General features: G+C 42.4%; 1 protein-coding gene across 1 annotated transcript in view; it reads right to left on the reverse strand.

Moving 5' to 3' along the window:
* The window catches only part of Specc1l (sperm antigen with calponin homology and coiled-coil domains 1 like), a 111826-nt gene that overhangs the window by 53665 nt on the left and 32845 nt on the right, over positions 1–25316 (reverse strand). Inside the window, exons 4-9 of the mRNA XM_076558640.1 lie at positions 22868–24501; positions 20447–20654; positions 7551–7624; positions 6105–6280; positions 2451–2614; positions 896–987 (exon numbers count right to left, since the gene is read on the reverse strand). Coding sequence (XP_076414755.1) covers positions 896–987; positions 2451–2614; positions 6105–6280; positions 7551–7624; positions 20447–20654; positions 22868–24501 — 2348 coding nt within the window. The remainder of the gene's footprint in view (positions 1–895; positions 988–2450; positions 2615–6104; positions 6281–7550; positions 7625–20446; positions 20655–22867; positions 24502–25316) is intronic.

Genomic DNA, 25316 nt, shown 5'->3' on the forward strand with positions numbered 1-25316 from the left:
CTTGTAAATTAAGACACATCTCACGCAAACATGGAAAAGCAAAGCCACTGGCTGAGAAACTGCATTTATCCACTCACAAGTTATAGGACCAATCATTAACCCAATATAGAAGTCAAAAAGAAAATGCCCCAGCCCCCATTTTAGGGTGAACGGTAGTCACAGCTATCCTTATCACAGAACACTACTAGTTCAGGGGCCATCTTTCCTTTGGCTACCCTCACCCATGTTAAAGTATTTCACTTCAGCCACACTCTGAAAGTGTCGGGAATGGCAGAACAAGAAGGTCTGAGCTCCACAGAGAACAGCCTTTTGCCTTGCTTCTGGCTGCACTTTAACAATGGCAAAGAACAGCAACTCTGAAAGTCAATTACAATGGATCAGCAATGCCATATCCTTGAGCTCGACTGCGACCACGAACAACTCTTCTCTCCATTCATGCCTATGTAGATCCACATTTAATTCTGGGTTGTGTATTTACAAGTGTGTAGCTATGTAGACTTGAGTTCAGGTGTCCAAGGAGACCCAGAAAAGGGTGTCAGATCTACCCCTGGAGCTGCTATCTCACATGAGTGCTGGGGTCTGAACTTGGTCCTCCGCCAGAGCAGTAAGCCCTCCTAAGTGCTCGGTCATCTCTCCAGCCACCAAGTTTGTAGGTTTTGAAGTGATCTGCTAGACAGCAAGATAAAATATGCCATCTACACACTCAGAATCAGTGTTTTCCAGAACAGCATCACCATTTTGCCTCGATTAAGGATACTTGTGGTAATTTACCAAGCTAATCTTACAAATATCTCTTCTGAGGCAGCCCATTCGCCCACTTGAGACATGTGCATGGCTGAAAAAGAGGACCTACCATGCAAACCTTTCTGAGCCTTCAGTGATCCCGGGCACTCACCTGCATGGGGGAAACAGCAGCTGCAGGGGGGGTTTTCATGGGACTTGGACTCAGAGGAGTTCGAGGAATTGCAGCTGCAGCAGCATTTGGTACTACAAAAATAGCAAATGAGAAAGTTAATGATTAAACCCATCATGGTACAAGGGTAGTCTCCTATTCCTCTCCATGGAAGAATTCTCCTGTTAGCCAATGCTCCTAATTTCCTGCAAACTGTATGCTGTGGACAATGCCTAACCTATGCTGAATACTCACAGGCAGAGCCTATGACACAGGTATTTCTTCTCCTACCAGACGAATGGTTTGCTTTCCTGGGCCAGCCAGTACTTCATTTTTGCTATTTAATCATATGGCTAAAATACTCCATCAATCAATGAAATCTAAAGAAAGAAAACAAGAGGGATGGGGCACAGCTCAGTGGTAGAGCATTTGTAGCACGCATGAGGCTCCAGCTTCCATCCCCAGCATCACTACGGAGTTTTAAGAAACAGAGTAAGTGGCAGACATGGCAGTGAATACCTATAATCTCAGTACTTCAGAGGCTGAGGCAGAAAGATAGCAAGTTGAGAGTAGACTGAGCTAGCTACTTAGCGACTATTCTGGTCAACCTGGGCTGCCCAGCAGGACCCTGTCTCACTAAACAACACAAATGCACACCAACACATAAGACAGCAGGTATGTCTCCAGGGTTAGTGCTGTAAGAGCTACCTCATCAGGAGCCCAGCTTGTTTCTGACCCTGAAGTGCAGTATTGCTGGGCTGTACAAAGTAAAAGAAGAGCAGTCCAGCAGTTACAGAACCTTGATCTGAACTCCATTCCAATTATAAGATAACTACAGCATTTTGAACAAGAAAGCTCTCAATGGCAAGGAGAGTAGAAGTTTACTGGTTACTAGCTAAAGGTGGCTTGGACTGAAGTCTATGTCCCTAAAAATGAAGAAAGGGAAGAGAACAAAGGGAAGAGTCCACGTTGGAAGTCAGACAGTGAGGGAAAGGGTTAAGCAGAGTCCTGGGTTTGTGGTTCCAATGACTGCGTAGAACTGTGCTTGCACTAGGTTTTGGGAGTGATGAAGCTGGAAAATGGGGCTTGGTCTGAACACAGGATGCCTAGAGATGCTCAAGTGTCAATGTCAATGAGGTACTTGGTATAGAGAATTGAGAAATTCGGAAGGTTAGGAGCTAGAGTTGTGTCTCCAGAAGTCTGCGCATAAAGAAGATACAAGAAATCACAGGAATGAGTGTGATCCATCTAGGGAGAAAAGATACTGCTCAGCATGAGAAGTAGAGTGTGCAGCTGAGACCAGGATCTCTAAAGCAGAGTACATTCCATAGGCCTATAGAACTTGCCTTAACTCATGACACGTAAGACGACACTATGTGACACTACACGATACTGCACGCTACATGCACTGGAGGACACTGTATGATACCTTTGCAAGCTTAAGAATCTGAGAGTGACGAGTGAAGTGATACAGAACAGTAAACGAGATCAGGAGGGTAAGTCAAGGGGACAGAAGCACAAGCCTTGGGAACCACAGACAAGGAAGTAACTGAATTACCTTGAGATGCACTGTCAAAAGACTTGATGAGGGTTTTTACTGTAGGAGTGGGCTCTGAGGAAGTCGAGGACCTTCTACTCAGTCCCATCCCTTGCCGCAAGGCTGCCAGATCTCTTTCCACAGCGTTCATGTAGTTGTAGACCCGGCCTCGCTCCTCCTCTTGCCTAAAAAACAGTGAAATAAAGGCATTTGCACATATGAAAAAAAAATAAACATTTTATATTACTGATTGAAAAGCAGTAAAAGGTATTAGGGTTTGTTTTTTGTTTTTTTAAATTGTACCAGTTGAACACAGCAATTGCCTGACCTAATATTCTTTGCCTGGTAAACAGCAGGAAATGATACTGAAATGCTCCTATCAGGTTATCCTAAGCAGGTTAAATAGCCATCAGTTCCATTTTCATTAAGTGTCAGGTGAGGACACCAGTAATCAATTAGCAGGAAATCGGGAGGCAGCCTGGCCGCAGCCTGGCTCAACTGGGAATCTCTGGCTCTGTACTGCCAGGAAGATGCAGGCCTTCTCAGGACCTGGGAATTCATGAGCAGCTGTTTCCAGCTGATGCACTATGCTCACACAAGGGCATACAAAGGAACGGAACCAAAAGCTCCAGCTCCCTAGGACCAAGGCAAAACTGCCACAGTCTCCAAAGAGAATCCCTGCAAAGGACTGGAAAAGCTCATTAAATTAATGAAGACCACAAAATATTTTATTCAGCTCTGTGAGGTCTAGGCTAGTCTGGTCTACATACAGAGTTCTAGACCAGCAAAGACCAGCAATGTCTCAAAAAAAAAAAAAAAAAAAAAAAGAGAGAGAGAGAGAGGTAAATAAAAATCTAAAAATATTCTATAAAGAATTTTATTTTCCAAATTCAAAAAAATTGCTAAGAAAAATAACAGTATATTACAATTTTTAAAAATATGTATTTAGCCAAGTGTGGTGGTACATGCCTTTAATCCCTGCACTCAGGAGGCAGAAGCAGGTGGATCTCTGTGAGTTCAAAGCCAGCCTGGACTATATATAGTGAACTACAGCCAGGATTACCCAGGCCTTGTCTCAAAATAAATAAATAGAAATGAAATATGTATTTAAGTGCTTAGAAGAACTATATTATCATTTCTTCTGTATTCAATCTATTGAGATATAAAAAATGCAGATCTCAAACAAATGTGTATTTGGAATAAGAAAGAATATTTTAATAACCTTTTCAGATAATTATAGCTATTCTATGAAATACACTAAAATGCATCATGGGTAGTTACTAAATTTTGCTAGGCTAGGCAAGTAACTTAGTCTGGAGGCCCTGCCTAACAGGTGGAAGGCCCCGGGTTAGATGGGCAGTACCCGGGGAACACGTAGCTGCAGACTGGAGACACGGTGCAGCACTAAAGCACCTGTGGAGCATGAACGGAGCTCTGCCTGAGAACCAGCGCTCTGAGAAGACGAAAGGTAGCTACCATGCAGAAAATGAAGCCGTGTACATAAACTTCTCCACTAAAATCCACTGGTCTATTAAATACTTTGAAAGACTCTTCTACCCATCTGATTCTGTAACATCATATACTGATCATAAAAAAAAATACTGGCATTATACAGGTTTTTCAAATGCATTTAATCATATAGTACACTTAAGTCATATTTGCTATTACTAACGACAGCATCAAAAAACTTTAGGGCCAGTGAGATGGCGCATCAGATAGAGGTGCTTACACCCTGAGTTTGATGATGCTCAGAATACACATGGTAGGAGGAGAAAATCAGCTTCCACAAGTTGCCTCCTCATTTCCACATGTACAGAATGGAGCACACACAAAATAAATAAATGTAATTAAAAAACTTTTTAAATTTTCATCCTGCAATGGCAGATATGTTTTCTAAAATTCTAACGCTCCCTTGAATACCTACATTTCATCAACAACAAATACCATCAGATTTTTTCCTTGATGGGACAGGCTCCTAATCATTATCAAGGAACTTGCAGTCAAATGTCAGAGTTTATTAGCAAGTTTCTCTCCCAGTCGTTCTCAAATACAATGCCATTCCATGAGAAGAACAAAGCTCAGACTGAAACTGTCAGTGTTCACCTCAAGGCAACCTCACACCAGGATACACAGTTTTAAGGGGAAGTGCCCGCTCATACTTCCCATTTTGTCACACGAAAGGTTGAAAATAGGGCACTCCAAGACTGAGATTTGGTAAAAGTAATACTTTTCCCTTTGAAGAAAGGCATTCTTAAGTGAAGCCCATGTTTTGTTTCATTTAGGTAGTTTTGCACTTAAAAGATTGTTATTATGTATTGTAATGAGATTGTGACTACAAGTGTAGTTTGATATAAGGCCTTGGTTCGTCAAGTTGACATTTGCTCTTCACTCTCAATGCAAAAATCAGCACAGTGAAAATAGTCAACAACCTATTGGTATTACTCTGACGACTAAGTGCTGCCAGGATCACTCTGACAAGCACTGCTGTATAAGATGCTGCCCCTTTTTTTAATAGTGCATGGTGGGGGGGGGGGGGGCACAGAGGCCACAAGAGAGCAACATGTCCCCTGGAACTGGAGTTACAAGTAGTCTTGAGTCACCTGACAAGGGTGCTGGACGCAAACTCAGATCCTCTGGGAAGAGCAGAAGTACTCCTAACCACTTAGCTACCTCTCCAGGCCCAAGATGCTGCCTCTATTAGCAGGTATTTCTTTGAAATATAAAGACTAGTAAATGTTCAGGATCCAATGGAATGATCCTTCAAGAACTGAATTTTAGGGCTTGGTGAGAGAGTACTTGCCTGGCATGTGTAAGGCCCTGAGTTTATCCCCAGAACGATGGATGGATTGATGGACAGACAGACAGAACCAACTTTAGTCACTCAGGGTTAACTATCAAATAAGGCATTTCTGCTAAGCTATTTATTTAACAATATAAAGAGTATAATATAAAGAGTAATGCCAGCTTTATACCAGTGGGGATTCATTAGGCCTCGTTCCAAATTCTATCTAAGGATGCCAATGGATAACACAGCAACACAGTAGGACTAAGCCATAATTAAATAAAAGCCTATCAAAGAAATACCACTTTTCCCTATGCCTAATTAAGAATTATTCAAAGTGAAGTAAAATCAAATTCTTAATAACAACATCAAACACATAAATTCTCTCCGTCACTCAGACAGAGTCTCAGCATATCACAGGTATCACCTCCTATGGTCATTTTTATGGGTTTCCAACAATGTCTGTGTTAGATATGGAGGGTACTATTTTGGAGGTCATTGAAAAATGGAAAATCTGCAAATGAGTGACGGAAAGAACCTTACACTGTACCTATCAGTTGTTTCCCCAAAACCAGTCACTCACGTTCACTGGCCAATCACTTTGCAAGCATTAGTTCATTTACTCATTACAACACTATAGAGCACCTCATACTGCCTTCATGTTAGAGGGAGAGAACCCAGGCGCAGGGAAGGCAGGATTGTTAACTGAGATCTCACATCTCCTAAGGGGTGGGGTCAGACGGAAGCCGATTCTGTCTACTTCAGACCTACAATCTAAAGAGAAACAGGAGTGCTGGGCTGTGAGCGTGAGACAAAACAGCACTCGTGGCACATCACTAAACGAGGCTTAACTGTTCTTTACTGAAACACACAGCTGGAGTCTCAGAACATACTTGCGTGACTTGATTTCCTCCAATTCTTTTGTGAGTTTCTCATTTTTCTCTTGGGCCTCATGTAAGCGCCGCTTTAGGTCACCAATCTCTTCTTGGGCTTCGGATTTGATGTCATTTGCGATGACCACTGCCGTCTGGAGATCAGCCTGAAACTGCCGCCATTCCGCAGATTCTTCCTACAGTCAAAAACTAACTTTTTACTTCCAAAGGAGAGCAATGCAGATTTATTTAAAGCAGTAAAATTTGCTTATGATTAGTTTGCCCTAGCAAGTCATATTCTTGAATGGTGACTTTTCTTTTAATCCCAAGAGTTGCTGTTATCTATTTTTAACAGACAAAGCAGCTCTTATCAGTGAACTTGGTCCTAATGAAGAAAAGATGTGCCATCTGGTCTTCCCACTGAGCTATCAAGTATTCAGAGTGCTCAATAAATATTAATGAGGAAAAATGTTAGACTTCCCTTCTTCATCAAGTTTCAAAGCCAAGTCTTATAAAAACAAATATCATCAAAAATTTAGAGCTTTACCTCTGGAACTCTTGTGAAGGTATATAAAGGGTATGTGAAGATATATAAAGGGTATGTAAAGATATATAAAGGGTATGTGAAAGTATATAAATGGTATGTGAAGGTATGTAAGTGGTATGTGAGTATATAAGTGGTATGTGAAGGTACATAAATGGTATGTAAGGGTATATGAATGGTATGTGAAAGTATGTAAGTGATAAGTAAGGGTGTATAAATGGTATGTGAGCCATACTGTGAAAAACTATAAATACCCTGACATCAAAAACTAGCAGGAAAAAAAAAACTAAAGTAAAGGAAAAGGAAGAGGAAGCCAGAAGACAAACTGAACTCAATATAGGCAGACACAATCGTACAAGAGGCTGTAAGGAACTGAGTGGTCTGCCGCTTCCCACAGACAAGAAGGATGCGGGTGTGGCTGGGCGGAGAAGTCTCCCTGGGGGCCTCACTTCCCCCAGAGCCACAGCTGGCCATGCATGAGCCCTCTCAACCTCAAAGTGATTTTCTAATACCGTGAAAGCAGCCAGAACGACTGTGTCAGGACTCATGGTCTAGGATTAGCACTCTCTCCCTCCACATCTTAGCAGCCTGGGTGCTGGCAGCTTACCCAACCCAACCCAGAGAATGCAGAAATCTCACATAAAAACAGCCTCGTTTGTGATTTTAAAATCAAGTTAGTAAACTTTCTTTTCAAAATGTAATACATTTCTTTACTGTATCTCCCTAAAATGACTGCCCATAAATCACTACTAGTATATCCTCCTACCTGAAATCCAGTGTCAGGCCCAACTTAAAATAACTGCACCTCTTTCAGCCCAAAGCCCAGTGTGGCCAACACCCCACTAATCTACAGATTAAAGTCATGGCACTAGTTCCAGAAAACCATGCTTTCTAATGAGACAGCACACGAAGATTCATCCTACCCGAAGTCTCCTGTGAAGTGTCTTGATTTCTCTTTCCATGTCATGCTTTTGGTCCTGGAGTTTTTTAACAGTATCTGAAAAGATTACAAAGATTAAATATTTCTCCTTAAACCTAATGTTCTTAATGATCTTACATGTTCAAAAGAAATGATATAAAAGAGGTGCTAAAATCTGATCATCAAAATAGTTTTCCTGCACAAAGACTTGTTTACTTTCATCATAAAACTTAAAAGCATGAAAGAATAGTCAATCCAAGATTATCGTTTTTGCATCACTTCCTAAGTAAACTGAAAGCAATTGTTATAAACATACATATTGGCAGAAAGCCAATCAAAACAACATTGAATGCTATTAAAATGTGAACTTTTAATCACAGAACTTACCATTTTAAACCATGCAAGCATAACTTCCTTTATACATTGGAATAAATTCCAGAAAAATGAAATCAGTAAAATTATTTATACAACTAATTGTAATATCCAGAGAGCTACCAATTAATCTATGGAACAGAAGCAGTAAATACAATAGGAAATCACATACTGTTTGGTTGGAAGGAAGTTCTGCCTTAAAAGCCATGCACAAAGAGAAATATCTCAGAAGGGCACCATGCTGTAACTGTCCTTCTGAACAGCTGTCCCACTCGGTACCCTGACAGCTCGGGAATAAATCACTTCTCGGCCATGCACTAGAAAAGGCTCTTGTGTACAGTAATAATCGTTTACTAGGATTTTGCCCATTGATGCTACAGTTCCCTCGCCATTCTCTTTCATATTTTCTCTCTTCCTGGTCCCACATACACATAAAATGAAAATAAATCAATCTTTCAAATCCAAGTCTTCATATATGATATGCATATGTTTTCAACCACTGAACTACATCCCAGGCATGATGTGTGTGTGTGTGTGTGTGTGTGTGTGTGTGTGTGTGTGTGTGTGTGTTAACCTTTTTGTTTGTTTTTTGAGACAAGGTCTCATTATGCCCTGGCTGTCCTAGAACTCACTATGGAGACCAGGCTGGCTTCTAACTCAGAGATCCGCCTGCCTCTGCCTCCTGAGTGCTGGGGTTAAAAGGTGTGCGCCACCACATTCAGCTTTTTTAAAATCAGAGTATGTCTGTGTGTGACAGAGAGAAACAGAGAGAGAGAGGGAGGGAGGAAGGGAGGGAGGGAGGGAGAGAGAGTGTGTTTATGTACTCAAGTGAGCACAGGTGTACAGGTCAAGGAACACCTTAAGAGTTGCCTCTTCTCTTCCACCTTGGGTGGCAGAACTGAGCTCAAATGTCATGCATGGCAAACACTTCCGCCCAGTCTCTCACGAGCCCTTGATATCTTTTTAAATGACATGAATTAACTTTAGTAATAAAATATTGGTACGAACTATTATTAGAAGCACATAGTATCTTCTAGAGTTGGACGAAATGAGGCAAAACAATGGAGAGGACAGAATAAAATGGGATAGCAGGGGATGGACGGACGGACGGACGGACAGCCTAATGTTGGCAGCCGACAGTCAATGTCTCCACTAGGAGACATTGCCCCACAGCTGTTTAGTAAAGTCAGGGCCCAGGAAATCACGTGTTCAAAATTTATTCATTAATTCAACAATCATCTTGTAAGTATGAACTAGGAATCAGGGTGTTTTCTAGATAATGAAGATATAAACAAAAAGACACATAGTTTCCACCTTCTTAGAGATTTAAAAAAAGTTAACGTCGCAGCACTGAGCTAGTGAAGCAGGATGACTTCATCTTCAAGAGACTGAACTTTAGAGGCTGTCTCAACTGAAAGCTACTTCAAGCCTCCTTTAACCGGGACACTGAGGTGGACAGGCACCCGGTCCAATCAAGACAAAGTGAACAAGGCAAGTGGACAAACCCATGGCCCTGTTCTCTGCTGACAGAAACAAGGGTAACTCTGAAACGGGCAGAGAAACCTCTTCCTCGTCAGCTCGCATGGGTGAATCTGGACACTCGGACACGGACAAAGGACGAAAGACTCCCGAGATTCTACACTCAGTCCACTAATACACAAGGGTTGCTTGTTGTTCTGTTTGATTCGAGGGTGCCTCCCCATTTTAGTCCTTGTTTGCCTGGAACTTGCTATGTAGACTAGACTGGCCTTGAACTCCCAGAGAGTCGCCTGCCCAAGATATTTCATAAGAAAAACAGTCAAACAAAAAAATTCTCTTCAAACTGGCTAACACATTTTCCCGGGGCTAGAGAATTGGGTCAGTGGTTAAGGGCACTAGCTATTCTTCCACATGACCCAGGTTCAGTTCCCAGCATCCATATGGCACCACACAACTGTCTGCAACTCCAGCTCCAGGGTATCCAAGACCCACACGGGTAAAACACTCATGTACAAACAAAATTAAAATTTAAAAACTTGTTTTCCTTTTCTTCTGGTCACAAAGGACATTGTCAGACACACTTCACAAGACAGTCAATTGTATTACAGCTCACTTTTAGCACCTGCCATCTTGATTCTTATGGCACATTAAACTCCAAAGTGCATCTTAGACTGGTTATAAAATTCCAATTTCATCGGCTCCTTTTGTTCTGGTCTTTTCTTCATCGACCTCTACACTCATGTCCACAGACTTCACACAATCATTCTTAACAAGGACATTTGTTGCTGCTGGTACTACACATGAATTACTGCCCTGTTATTACTCCTTTTAAAGAGAGAGAAAGCTGCCAGAGAGAGGACATGTTTAAACAGCATAAACTGTACTCAGTGGTCTTTGGGGATGTGATTTAAACTCTATGATCATGTCTGTACTTTTCCTCTGAGATAAAAAGTTAAGAAATGGCAACATGCTTTTCCTTCCCGATATCGGAAGAGTTTCTATCTAAGTTCTATTTTTGGAGACTACTGCTACCTAGCACAGCCGAGGGTCAGAGGAGAAGGAAGCGCCCCCTACTCAGGAACCTTGAACGCGCTTCCTTCCTCTCCCGTCTCCCCGGCGTGAGCAACACTGCCACCTACTGTCTTCAATCCAAACCTACCGAAAAGCAGAACTCGGGTCTCCTTGTTTTTAAATTACAGATTAAACCTCTATTTTTACGGTGCTATTTTTGTTTCAGAAATCAGATAAATTGCTGTTGCATTATTATTCCATCTAACTTTGTTCTGAACAGTTTTGGGCACTGCCCTTCCTGTTTAGTAATGGCTCCATAATTGTCTCGCCACCAATGACCTGTTGCCCCTGACAAATCAAGAGTAATTCATGCTAGCTCTGGTTACATGTCCACCAATCACGCAGATGTTACCGGGCAGTTACCATGGACCCAGGCTCCAGCTATGGTATTCCTGAGGACTTATTAAAATCATCAACATCCATAGCAACCTTGCTAGCTTCCAAAGCCCAGGAAGCTCTCTGGGTACTACCATCAGTTGCTTCCATCTGGTTCAGCATTTCCCAGAGAAAAGGAAAAGTCAAGAGTAAACAATCCGTTAAAAGACTTAGGCAATGTGCACAGAACCTGAAAGAGGACATAAAGGATTTTCAAATGAACTATATATGGTTTTACTTTATTTGTAAATTTTGTTCAAATCTTTCTTCTCCCTTCCTCCAAAAAAAGTGGTTATAACATTTTTCTTAATTCTAAAACTAAGATATGTTTGAAATAAAAAGATAAGAAAACAGAAACTATAACAAAATAAGATTACCTTTGTCAGGCAGTGGTGGCGCATGCCTTTAATCCCAGCGCACAGGAGGCAGAGCCAGGCGGAACTCTGTGAGTTCGAGGCCAGCTTGGGCTACAGAGTGAGTTCCAGGAAAAGCACCAAAACTACACAGAGAAATCCTGTCTCGGAAAAAAAAAACAAAAAGCAAAAAACAAAACAAACAATCAATGAAAAAAAACACACATAGCCGGGCGGTGGTGGCGCACGCCTTTAATCCCAGCACTCGGGAGGCAGAGCCAGGCGGATCTCTGTGAGTTCGAGGCCAGCCTGGGCTACCAAGTGAGTTCCAGGAAAGGCGCAAAGCTACACAGAGAAACCCTGTCTCGAAAAACCAAAAAAAAAAAAAAAAAAAAACCACACACACAAAAGATTACCTTTATTTGCATTTGACTTACATCCTTCTATATATACTTCATGAGTCTGTATAGTTTTGGTTTGGTTTTTTGTTTGAACTTGGTCTTACTGTGTTGCCCAAGTAGGCCTTAAATTCCAGCAGAGGCAAAGATATCCTTCCTAACTCTTGGGACTAGAGATGCACTACCATAACTGGCTAGCTTTTTCTGTTTTAAGCACAAGATTATGTTTGTATTGTTTCATAAGCCTATAGTAAATAATGGAATCCATTATCAGTAAATCCAGATGTGTAGCACCAGCTAGATGGCCCCAGAGTATTCCATCAATGGAACATACCAGAATTTGTCTTCAAAATATGCTATGAACAGAGTTAACATTGCTATGGAATAATCCTTCTGTACATTGTGAATATGTATTACTCTCACTGGTTAATAAAGAAGCTGACTGGCCAACAGCTGAACAGGATAAGGTTAGGCAAGAGAGCCAAACTGAGAATTCTGGGATGAAGAAGGGCAGAGTCAAGAGTCACCAGCCAGATGCAGAGGGAGCAGGAGTTGAAGGTGCCATGCTAATAAAGGTACAGACACGTGGCAAAGCATAGATAAGAAAATATGAGCCGGGCGGTGGTGGCACATGCCTTTAATCCCAGCACTTGGGAGGCAGAGCCAGGCAGATCTCTGTGAGTTCGAGGCCAGCCTGGTCTACAGAGGGAGATCCAGGAAAGGCACAAAGCTACACAGAGAAACCCTGCCTCGAAAAACCAAAAAAAAAAAAAAAGAGAGAGAGAGAGAGAGAGAGAGAAAGAGAAAGAAAGACAGAAAGAAAGAAGGAAGGAAGGAAGGAAGGAAGGAAGGAAGGAAGGAAGGAAGGAAGGAAGGAAGGAAAGAAAGAGAAAGAAAGAAAGAAAGAAAGAAAGAAAGAAAGAAAGAAAGAAAGAAAGAAAGAAAGAAAGAAAGAAAGAAAGAAAGAAAGAAAGAAAGAAACAAAGAAACAAAGAAACAAAGAAAGAAAGAGAAAGAAACAAAGAAAGAAAATATGGGTCAGTCTGGGCGGTGGTGGCACACACCTTTAATCCCAGCACTGGGGAGGCAGAGGCAGGTGGATCTCAGGGAGTTCCAGGCCAGCCTGGTCTACAGAGTGAGATCCAGGAAAGGCACAAAGCTACACAGAGAAACCCTGTCTCGAAAAACCAACAACAACAAAAAGAAATATGGGTTAATTTTAATGTAAGAGCTAGCTAGTAACAAGTCTGAGCTATCAGCTGAGCATTTATTTATAAATAATATTAAGTCTCTGGGTCAGTTATTTGGGAAGCGGCTGATGATTATTTGGGAGGAGGTGGTTGGGATAGGAAAACTCAACCTACATACTCCCCAACTTTTTGTTATAAATACAGCAAATGTCTTTACAAAACTGTTCAGACATTACTTGGAGGAAAGTTCCAAAAGTAGAAATGATGAAGGACCACTTACAAGTAGCAACATGAGGCGTTGGGGATTTAGCTCAGTGGTAGAGCGCTTGCCTAGCAAGCGCAAGGCCCTGGGTTCAATCCTCAGCTCAAAAAAAAAAAAAAAAAAAAAAAAAAAAGTAGCAACATGAGCTAGTTCAGTGTATACTAGAAGGGTCTACCTCAAGAGTATAATGTTAATTTTTGGGGTTTTGTTTTAGTCTTTTTGAAAAGTCACTAATTTATGTATGGATTAGTAGAGTACAGTCAAATCAACATTTTAAAAAGGACACTACTGTGTCTGGCTTTCGTTTCCATGTTACACGTTAAACTTCAAGTTCTAACTACGGAAGCAGACTATGGCTGACTCTGTTTCTACTGGTTCTTCTAGCAACAGACTCAGCTCCGCCTCTTCCACCCTCACTAGCAGGATGGCAATGAGAACTGCGCACACAAGCTATTGACTAGATTACAACTGCTGAAAACGTAACTGTGGGACTGGAGAGACGGCCCACCAGTTAAGAGCACTAGATGCACTTGGAGAGGATCCAGTTCAAGTTCCCAGAACCAGTATGGCAGCTTAGAACCATCTGTAACCCAGTTCCAGGGGATTCAGCACCCTCTTCTGAACTTTCAGGGCACAAGACACATACACAGTGCACTTACATACATACAGGCAAAAACTCTACATATAAAATAACATAAAATAAATCTTTAAAAAATATAATAGACTATTTCCAAATTTTGTGCTAACAAGCAGTCCTGCGGCAAGCACCCACAAGCACATCTGCAAACCTGTAATGCTGTTCCTAAGGAGGGGTTCCTCAAAGTAGACTGCTAAGTCTTTTAATAAAGGTTTTATCAACACTCTTTAAGAAAGCTGCAGTGATCATACTCCTCTTAACTGCATATGAATACTGCTCTCTCTTGTGATCAAGCTTTTTAATTTTTCACATTTGCTCAATGAATACTGGCATTTTGTTTTGCGTTTTATTTTCTTTTCCATGCCAAGTACCTTTTTTGTCTTTTTCTGATTTGTATTTTCATATACTTTTACTTCAATATATATTATATACATTATACATGTATTTATGTATATGTGTATTTGCATATGTATATATGTATATAAATATACACATATGTATACGTGTATATATGTATATCTCCATTACCCTCTGTCTTATTTCCTTGAAACAGAGTCTCTCACAGAACCAAAGCTTGCTATTTCAGTTAGCCTGGCTGGCCAGTGAGCTCTCAAGTATACATAGCCATGCCCAGCTTTCTAAGTGATTGCTGGGATTCAAATCAGGTCCTCATGCTTACAGAATAAGTTCTCTTACCCACTAAGCCAGCTCTCTCTCAATCTGAGACTGTGATGCTCCTCCTCCACCTCCTCCTCCTCCTCCTCATCCTCATCATCATCATCATCATCACCATTTTGAGACAGGGTCTCACTGTGTAGCCTTGGCTGGCCTGGAACTCATTCTTTTTTTTTTTTAGACACATTTTTTTGTTTGTTTGTTTGTTTCGAGACAGGGTTTCTCTGTGTAGCTTTGCACCTTCCCTGGAACTCACTTGGTAGCCCAGGCTGGCCTCGAACTCAGAGATCCGCCTGCCTCTGCCTCCCGAGTGCTGGGATTAAAGGCGTGCGCCACCACCGCCCGGCTGGAACTCATTCTTTAGACCAGGCTTGTCTTGAACTCATAGAAATCACCAGCCTACAGTGGGTGGGGTTAAAGGCATGCTGTGCCACCACAACCAGAACAGAAGTCAGCTACAGACTGGCGGTGAAGTCCCTAGCTTTATCTGGGGTGATCTTTAGTTGATTTTCCTTAGTCAACTGTTTCTTTTTTAAGATAATAAAATGCCCAGTAAGTTCTGGTTGATATTTCTTATTTATGAGGAACATGAATAAGGATTAGTGACATACACACATTTCTTAACAACTGCAGGAGTCACTGTTTTAACCACAGGCTTCTCACTCACAGCACAGCAACTAGTAAAGGCTGTTGATGGCAGACATCACCAAGAGGACTGGACTCCAACCAAGGTGCTGTGTGGTACATCCATTTCACAGCGCGCTCACACTGCTTTCTCTTCCCTCTGTATGTTCTCTCACCTAGACCCATGGTAGCCTGCAGTTCTGCAGACACCATCCACTTTCCTTTCTGACACCTGGGTCACGAGAAGAGCCTGGTGCCCTGTTCTACTCCTTTATCCCGAAGACTCAGCCCAGAAGCAGATCAGCAGAGGTGGAGACAGCTAAGTCGGGGCCTCAGGACAGTGCCCGGCCCTGAGCAGGCGGTTTTTGTCATTTGCTCCCCTTCCACCCAGAGCTTGCTGGGAACGTCATTACTCTGAGTCTCACCCATGGTTCTCCTGGTCTGCAGATTTTTCTATTGTTTTCTTTTTCCATACCCCTGATTCTATCTGCTTTTCATATTCCAGGAATTACTCAAAATGACTGTCTACTGGCACAAGCCAACTGTTTTCTATCTCAGCATTAGCTTCACCGAGGCTTTTATATTTCATTCATACTGGGTTTTTTGAGAAAGGGAGGACATGGTGATCTGAAGCCTTGTTCTGAACTGGAAGTTGGGAGTTTATATCACGTCTTCTGGCTTAGATGCTACAGCCACTGACTAGAGCACTGAAGGTCAGGTACACACTGTATGGTGCTGGTGTGATCTGGGAGTCTCCTGGGACTCTAAATGTGCTGTAAATTTAAGATGATTTCATAGGTCATTAATCTCTATTCATTTTCTTCAACTGTTTTCTCTCTGTACCTCCTCCTGCAGAATGACCAAATTAAAACCCTCAAGTTCACTGCTCTGTTCATTTAGTCTGGTGTCTAAATGACTGGAAGTTTTTTATAATACACATTAAATTGGGAGTTCTAGAATGCCTACCTGTTCTGTTTCGTAGTTTTTATTTCCCTGCAGTTTTCCATTTGTCCTTTCATTCTGAGCATATGTTCCTCCACAGTCTTGAGTCCAGGAGCTGTTGTAAAACCCTATGTACCAATTCTGAAGTCAGGAATTTATCTTGCAGTGACTGAGAAGCAACTTCTATTTAATATGAGGTTTTTCTTGGGGTAACTGGGGACCCACTACTATTAAATACAGGAATTTATCTTGGGATACTTATTGTATTTTAAAAACAGTGCCGGGGTGGCCTTGGCGAGTGGGGGCTAACGGGCACAGTCAAAAGTCACTCACACCATGCGATAACGCTCATGTGGAAAGTTTTATTGGGGGAAAGGAGACGGGAAGAGGGGGAAGTGGTTGGGGCTGAGAGAAAAAGAGAAAAATAAAGGGGAAGATAGGAAAGGAGGAGGTGTGCACTACCTCGTGTCACGAGAGAGGAAGGGGTTCTCTTAAAGAGGACTTTACATAAGATGATGTTGTCAGGATGCCAACTGCTTATTGGCCGAGTCCCCAAGGGGTGGGTCTGAATGCTAACAGTACTGAGGAGCAACAACTATTGAATACAGGGTTTATCTTGGGGTGACTGGGGAGTGATTTCTATTGAATACAAGGCTTATTTGGGGGGGCTGATGAATTGTGATGATGCTTGTTAAACTATTCTACAGAGGAAATCTTGCTTTCTCAAATAACAATTCTTTGTCATCAAATTCATGTAGCATGTGATATGTGATGAGTTAACTCCAAATGTGAGAATTTTCTACAGAAAAAACTTGACTGCCATCAAACTCTAGAGATCTAACATAAAGTAGAAAATTAGTTTGGGCACTGGTTATCATTTGAGAGAGAGAAAGAGAGAGACAGAGAGGAGAGTGTGGCAGCACACACCTATAATCTTATAACTGTGGAAACTCAGAGGCAGAAATGTCAGGAGTTTGCAGTTGGTCTAAGACAAATAAAGTCCCAAATGCATGAATACATAAAGCTTGCCTAACATTCATGAGGTCCTGGGATGAATCTGTAGCATTATTTTAAAAATTACTAGAAGTTGAGAGTAAATAAAGCTATCAAGAGACCTTTGGATGACAACTGAAAAAATCTCACTGCAGGTTACCAGTCGACGACAGTAGGAAAGTAAGACTGCCTTTAGTAGACGTGCCCAGAAACTCTTCCTTCTCTGAGTCCCACGCAGACATATTTCAGAGTTAAGCGTCACAGGGTGGAACACACTAAGCAGTTCAACACACACACATACACACACACACACACACACACACACACACACACACACACACAAGCAATGGCAAGTGGCAATGACTGTCAGGTGTGAGCACTGAGTAAGTAATAAGCACTCTTCTAATTGACACAGATTTGAACTTTTCATCTCAAAAAGTTGGGGAAGAAGTTGTATGGATATTTTTTTAATTACTCAGGAGTTTTAGTCATTTTCTAGTTAAATTCCACATGTTGAAAATGAATGATTTGTAAAGCTTGCCGCCCCAATCGTCATCATCTAACATTTCTCTAGCTAATGCTCCAGCTACCACAAGATGTCACTCTTCCCATGTTCAAAGCCCAAAGGACTGCCTGAGAAAAGGGCAGCACCGGCTTACTAAACGGACAGGACACTGAATGAACTCCCAAAATTAATCGGGAAAACTTAAAAAATCCACCCACATTCCTGTAAGAAACCCTAATGACACTCACGGGCTCACACACCAGCTGGAGAGGACGAGATCAGCAGGAAACAGACAGTGGAGTAAAGAGATGAATATGATCACAATATATTATATACACATAAAATATCAAAAAGCAACGTTCTTATGTAAAATTAATATATGCTAATAAAAACTTGAACATATGTAATAAGAAAGAAGCAGAATTAAATAAATTCTCTCAAATACAAAATACAAACTTAATCTAGGGCTGATGAGATGGCTCAGTGGTTCAGATTACTGGCTGTTCTTCCAGAGGACCTGGTTCAGTCCCAGCACCGGTGCATGTCAGACCGCTCACAAGCACCTGGATCAGAGCTCCAGGGCTCTGACATCCTCCTCTGGACTCCTGGACACTGCCACACATATGCAAAGACACACACACAGACACGCAAACACGTACACAATTTAGAAAGTAAAAATGAATCTTTTTTAAAAAACAAAAAATAAATGCTTGAAAGTCCCTGACCTTTTTTTGGTTCTGTGACAGATCTGACTGCACTAGCTGAGGAAGCTGAGGACGGCTTAGCACTCTAATCAATCACTACTGAGCACTGAGTCACAGACACGTCACTAAGATCACGCTGAAGGGTTTCTAAGTTGTAGGTGAGAAAGTTCATGGCAGCCTGTCTTCGTTAGGCTTTCTATTACTGCCACAAAATGCCATGACAAAGAACAAGCTAGAAGGATAAAATATTTATTTGGCTTAGACTTCCAGATCAGTCCATCACCGAAGGAAGTCAGGGCAGGAACCTGGAGTCAGGAGCTGAGGCAGAGGCCATGGAGGGTGATACTGGCTTGCTTCCTCTGGCCAGCTCAACCTGCTTTCTTACAGAACCCAGGGTCACAAGCCCAGGGATGGCACTGCCCACAATAGGCTGGGCCCTCCCCATTGATCACAAATTGAGAAAATGTCCTACAGCTGGATCTCACGGAGCCTCTACTGTGACTCTAGTTTGTGTCAAATTGACACACAAAACCAGCCAGTACACAGTCACAACATCATCTCAAAAAGATTCAGTCTCATCATTGGCTATTTCAATAGAAAAGCCTCAGAATGTTTTAACAAAACCTTGTTCAATAAACAGATTCAGGGTCTGGCTAACCAGAGCTCAGAATCTCTAACAATTTCCCACAAATGACCTGTTCTTCTCTGACAGTATCTCAAATGTCCCCACCAACCTATCGATAGGCCCAATGCTGTATTTGCTAATCAACACTGTCAAGGAATTAAAACTGACAGTGTCCAAAGGAATACTGCATACGCCCAATCATTTAAAGACTTCAATGCATCAGAAAAAGCTACCCCATTCCCTGCAGCTCTGTAATATAAAAGAAAGTGTACAAATGAGAGGATGTAGTTCAGTGGTACAAAGTGACATTCACATGGACAAGTTCCTGAGCTTCATCTCCAGTGTCACAAAAGCAGGCAGGAGTAATACAACGTAAAACTTGTTAATAACGTATGGATCTAGATGAAAGCTCCAGGCGAGAGTGTTTGAAACGTACCGTTGGAAATCATTTGAACTCACAAGAAGTGGCAGACGGTACATGGGTTCATGGACTCCGACGGCCCCCCCTGGTGTCAGGAGTGTGTGCCCATTTGTTCTATCAACCGCGGTCCCTCGTTTCTCTCTCTACCCATCAACCTAATTTTTTCCAGAACTCCTCCAGGGTGTAGTAATCACAGCCCTTCACCTGGAAAACTCAGTGTGTGGTTTCTAAGAACAGGGATATTTTATGTAAACATAGTGTAATTATCAACTTCCTAAATATATTATTAACATATCTTTAATCTCTTAGCCACAGCTCAGTTTTTGATTAGTGCCTTTATATCATTTTCCCCTATAGTAATGAACCTGTCTAGACATGGGCATTATATCTAATTATCATGTCTCCTGAATCGTCTTTCGTCTGGGACATTTCCATAGGCTTTCTCTTTCACAATACTAATGTTTCTAGGGCTGCAGCACCCTCCACACTTCCACTATTGGACACACATCATCTTGTTGGTCTGATGTTTCTCTAAGGTCAGTGTTTGCCTCAGTCAGAATGTATCTCACGTGTGCCATGCCTCGGATCTGTGGGCCTCCATCACCCACAGGGAAACCCAAAGTACTGCCCAACTTTCCACACTGCCTCAGCAGTTGTTTTTCTCTTTTCTCATTTGTAACTAATAAACAATTTATAAGATAATAGATTAGGTTCATATGAAAATCTGATTTCTCAACTTTCTTACAAATCCAAAGTAACTTCAAAATAAAGTTTAAAAATCTATCATGCAAAGTACAATGAAACTTGAAAATGGAGGTTTCATTCTACCATAATACAAGATCTTCAGAGTAATCAGAAAATTCAAATAAATTTAAAACAAAAACAAAAACCAGTGCTCCATGATTAGGATGCTACAGGATTCGTATTTTCTTTCTTTCTTTTTTTTTTTTTAAATTCTGTACACTTGCAATCACTAAAAGTAAATAAATGGCTTTTCTTATGGTCTAGAAAATAAGTGACTCCATTGGCTTTTGTAAGTGATTTTGCTTAAATTAGATGCAGTTTTCAAGGGATGCTTCTACTGAACATCTGAGAACAAACCATACTCAAAGTTTTCCCAACTCAGGAAGCACACCTCTGTCAAATGTGTATTTCTGTAAGTCAGCTGTGCTACTGTGTCCAGACTATGTGCCAGTCAGATTACTATTTTCACCACTGAACACGAGTGTGTAAAGGGCTGAACAGAAGGGAACGGAAAGTCCTTCGTTACTCACTCTCTAAATCAGAAATGATGAGGTTGTCGTGAAGCTTCACAGCTCGGTGTTGCTCTACTTCATCTTCAAGTTCAAAGATAGTTTCCTTCATGTCACTCCTTTCTGTCTCCTTTTCCTCCAACTCTGATCTCACTTTTTCCAATGTCAGATTCAAGTCTTCAATCTGCTTCTTGGCTTCTTCCTGGAAAGCCCGGTACTCATCTTCTACCTGAAGGAACGATGACAGCTCGAGATAACCTCACAAGTGAAGTATTTACTGTTTGACCCGGAGGCTAAGTGTGAGCAGCTGCGGACAGACCGAAACCCGGCTAAACACAACACGAGGAGCGGCACTACAGCAAGATTTCCACGTGATATGTCTGAGCACAAACCCGCTCAATCACTGGCCGAAATAACGCTGATGTATTACTGAACTGAACCAGACTATTTATGAAGCATTTGGGGGACATTTTCTCTCTTTTCCAGTTTCGGTATCAAGTGTGCATTTGATGAATGATCAACATGCTCTCCTACCACTAAAAAAAACACAGTACTTATGACAGAAAAAAAAGAACTCAAATCGACTAGCAAGATGGCTCGGTTGGTAAAGTGCTACCTTCCAAGCCTGAACACCTGAGTTCAATCCCCAGACCCACCTGGTGGAGGAAGAAAACATTCCAGTAAGTCATCCTCCTCACATGACTCACAGCCTGGTCACATAGACACACACATTCAAAAAATAAGTAAAACATAAAGTTTTCATTTCTAATAGCCTTTATCAAAGCATTAGTTCATAGTGCCCCTCAACATATATCTCCTGAACTGTATCTCTAAAAGTGATGACTAACAGACTGGCAAGATGGCTCAGGAGGTAAGGGCACTTGCTGCCAAAATTGATAACCTGAGTCCAATCCTTGGCACTCACATGAGAAAAAGAGAAAACCAACTCCCACAAGTTGTCCTGACTGATGCCCTCCAGCAACATGCACACATTCTATCCCCTTCCACCTCTGAAACAAATGGGAAATGATTTTTTAAAAAGGGATCAAGAAAATAGTTAAAATATGAGTTATTCAAGTTTTAACCAAAGATGCACTAAAACTTCTCTCCCTCTCTCTCTCTCTCTTTGTTGTTGTTTTTCGAGACAGGGTTTCTCTGTATAGTTTTGGTGCCTGTCCTGGATCTTGCTCTGTAAACCAGGCTGGTCTCGAACTCACGGAGATCTGCCTGGCTCTGCCTTCCAAGTGCTGGGATTAAAGGCGAGTGCCATCAACCGCCCGGCTAAAACTTCTCTCTTTAAAACTCATGGCACTTGGGCAGGGGAGATCTCAGCAATCAAGAGCATTTTCTGCTCTTCTAGACAACTCTAGTTCAGTTCCCAGCACCCACGTCAGGAGTCCCAACAGCTTGTAACTGCAGCTTCAAGGGATCCAGCACCCTCCTCTGGCCTCTGTGGGCACATACACACGTGCCATAAATTAACACAAGCACACATACACATTAAAAAAGAAACAAAATGTGGGACAGAATAGATATCTTGTACAAAAACACTCACTTCAACAATCTCTTGATAAAGAACCCTGGTCAGAACACCAGGAACCTAACTCTGAGTGAGTCTTCACTATTTCTGAAAGAAAATGGCCCCCAAAGGGAGTGGCACTGTTAGGAGGTGTGGCCTTGTTGGAGGAAGTGCGCCACTGTGGAGGTGTGCTTTGAGGTCTCCTATGCTCAGGATACTGCCAGATGTTCAGTTCACTTCCTGTTGCCTGAAAATGTAACACTCTTGGCTACCTCTCCAGCACCATGTCTGCCTGCACGCTGCCATCTCCCACCGTGATGATGGTGGACTAAAGCTCTGAACTGTAAGCCGCCACCTCAATTACATGTTTTCCTTTATAAGAGTTGCCATGGGCCTGGTGCTTCTTCACAGCAACAGAAATCCTAAGGCAGAACTATTACACTGAACATCTGTAAAATGAGAGACTAGAAGAAGCATCTCTAAGCTCTCTCTGCCAGCAGTAATTCCTACATCTCCAAGAAATAGGTGCAGCTGTACTCTAAACTAGAACTAACTCACAAGAAAATGCTATCTGAAAAATCTACAACTACAGCAAGACAAAAGGCAGCAGACATCGCCAATCAATCCCTGAAAATGGAAATCCTGACTCAGCATCTAGCCTGTGCCACAGTGTATTAAAGATGAGGATATAAAGTTCTCTACTGCCCAGGAGGCATGAATTCATTTTAACTATAGACCATTTGGAAGGAAAATGAGAATATTATAAGAGAACTTTTACTCTATTTAAGGTAGCACATTTGAAAACTTGAGAACAACTGTAAATAAAAGGCAATGGCACCTTAAGCAAGCACTTCTGCTTTTCAACAAACGTGCTACATATGGCAGCTGTGTCGGCTAAATGAACATCTTTGTTTGGGCAATACCTTAGCAATGGTGTCCTGTAACCGATTGGCATCATTCCGGGTATGAGCCAGATCTTCCTGCAGGCTGCTGGCCAAAGTCTCTGCCTTTTCCTTGTCCAACCTAACGCTCTCCAGGAGGTCCTGGATATCCGATTTGTCACCAGAGTTGTGGATGGAGTACAGCTCGGCCACTTTCTGCTTTTCGTTCTCCAGCTGGGCCTTCAGGCGATTCATCTCTATCTGGTCACTGGCCACAGTAGCTTTGTACTCCTCCAGGGTGGCTGCCAGGGCCGCCTTGCCCTTCTGCTCAGACTCAATAATCCGCTCCATGTGGTGGCTGCGCTCTTTGAGTGCACCTATCATCTCTTGGGCTTCCTTGTTGTCTTGCTCCGCCATCTTCAGAGTGTTGCTTAAATGCTGCTGGACACCTAGAAGCTGCTCTCGCTCAAAACGGGCGTTCTCAGCCAAATCCATGTAACGCTGCTCCAGCTCCATGTAGCGCCCACTCTTTACGTCTTCATCTATGACATAAGCAATGTGATGCTCATCTAGAAGGGAGCGGAAATACTCAATCTGTCGGCCAAAGTGTTCCAACTTATCACTCTGCTGACACAGTGACTCCATCAGGATGACCTTCTCCTCTCCCAGCCTTTCGTTCTCACTGTTGAGTTCTTGGGTAATCTGCTGGAGGTCAGCCAACTCTTGCAGAGTAGCCTGAAGCTCCTCGCTGGTACTGTGCTGGTTCTCTTCCATCTGGTGAATCCGTTCCGTCAGGCAAGCCACGGAGACCTCGCTCGCATTCCCACTGCTCCCCTTCCGAGAGCGCTCTATGCTCGGGATGCCCTCCGACTCTGAAGAGGAGGGGGCATCCAGAGCATCATCACTTGAAGTGAGGGGCTGGTAGACCTCGCTGCACTCACTGTCTAGGTTGTCCATAGAGTTACTGTGCTGATGGTCCATGAGTGTATTTTCATCCTGACTCAGGAGATCTTCCACTGACCCAGGGGCAGAACCTTCTACTGAAGATGTCAGGGTTCCTCCTCCATCACTCTGGTTACCAGCAGTGATCTCTGGGCTCACGGACTGATAACCAAACAGTTTTTCAGAGTTGTCCAGCCTCTGCTCTAGGGAAAAGCCCAATGCATTCAACCTGTCCTTTAGCATTCTGTTCTCATTCTTCAGCTGGTTGAGCTCCTCGCGGATGGCTGTATTCTGTTCCTGCAGCTGCAGCAAAGTAGACTCCACATCAGTTGGCTGGTGAGCGATCATGGTTTCCTTCTCTTCAGACTGTTCATCCCCTTCAGAAGGCTCCTCGTTAATGCCCAGCTGAGCACGCATGTCTCGGAGTTCGTTTCTCAAATGTAAAATTTCTACATCCTTGGTTTTGGCCAGTGTGAGGAGATCTTTCACCTTGGCTTCCAAAGCAGCTTTGTCGCTGATCTGGTTGTCCGACTTAGACTTGCTCATTCGGATGTCACACTCTGTAGCAGTGCGGCTTCGAGAGCGTTTGGCCACTGCCACATCGTTAGCGCCCTGGCTCACAGAAGGCAGTTTTTTGCTCTGGTTTAGCCGTGTGCGTTCACGTAATCTTTCTCTAGTAGAACTGGATTCTTTATTTCCGGCTGAAGTACTCCGTTTGGCTGAGGAACTGGTGCCTACATGTTCAAAACAAAGAATTTAAGAAAAAATTATTAGCAACAAAAATGCATGTGTTCAGAGCCCAGAACTACTGAGATGAAAGCGGGGCGGCTACATTGACAGAGACCTGCAACTGGTCATCTTCAAAGTCAATCTCCTTTTTATACTTCCAATTTTATATATTAGAAGGATAAATTTTATGGACTATGAACTATATCTCAATAAAGCTGTTATAAAGATATAACAGGACCAGAATACTGGCTGGAACACAATAGTCTAGGGGAGGCTCAGTTAGGATGGGCTCTAAGATCAACCAGTCAGGTGATTAACTACAGGAAACAGAGTAAAAGGAGATCACAGAGCAGCATGAAGGGAAAGCCAGCCTCAGAATACACCCAGTCCAGGCGACCTACAAGACACAGAAAAATGACACCCAAAGTAAACGCCAACGAGTTTCCAATCACAAAGTGCCACACAAACAGTAACAAAAGCTCTACGAGGAACTAGAACTTTTAGGTTTACTCCATGTGCACACGGGAAAATCTCAGAGTAGGTCAAGAGGGAAGCAGAGTATTTGTGTAGCATGTGCAAGGCTCTGGGTTCAACCATTAGAACCACAATGCAGGGAGAGGAACAAATTTACAGGCATTAATTTACAGAAGACTCGTCAAAACTTTGAGGTAAATGGTATCTTCATTCCTTTACAGTTGCAGAGCTGCGTCAGAACACACCTACAGCCCCCACACAAGTAACCATCTTCTTCCTACACCACCTCTGTAGCCTCGCTGTCCACTACAGAAAATGGTAGTTCTTTAAAAATTCACTGATTGTT

Source organism: Peromyscus maniculatus, chromosome 21 (assembly GCF_049852395.1).
Source record: "Peromyscus maniculatus bairdii isolate BWxNUB_F1_BW_parent chromosome 21, HU_Pman_BW_mat_3.1, whole genome shotgun sequence".
Lineage (NCBI taxonomy): Eukaryota > Metazoa > Chordata > Mammalia > Rodentia > Cricetidae > Peromyscus > Peromyscus maniculatus.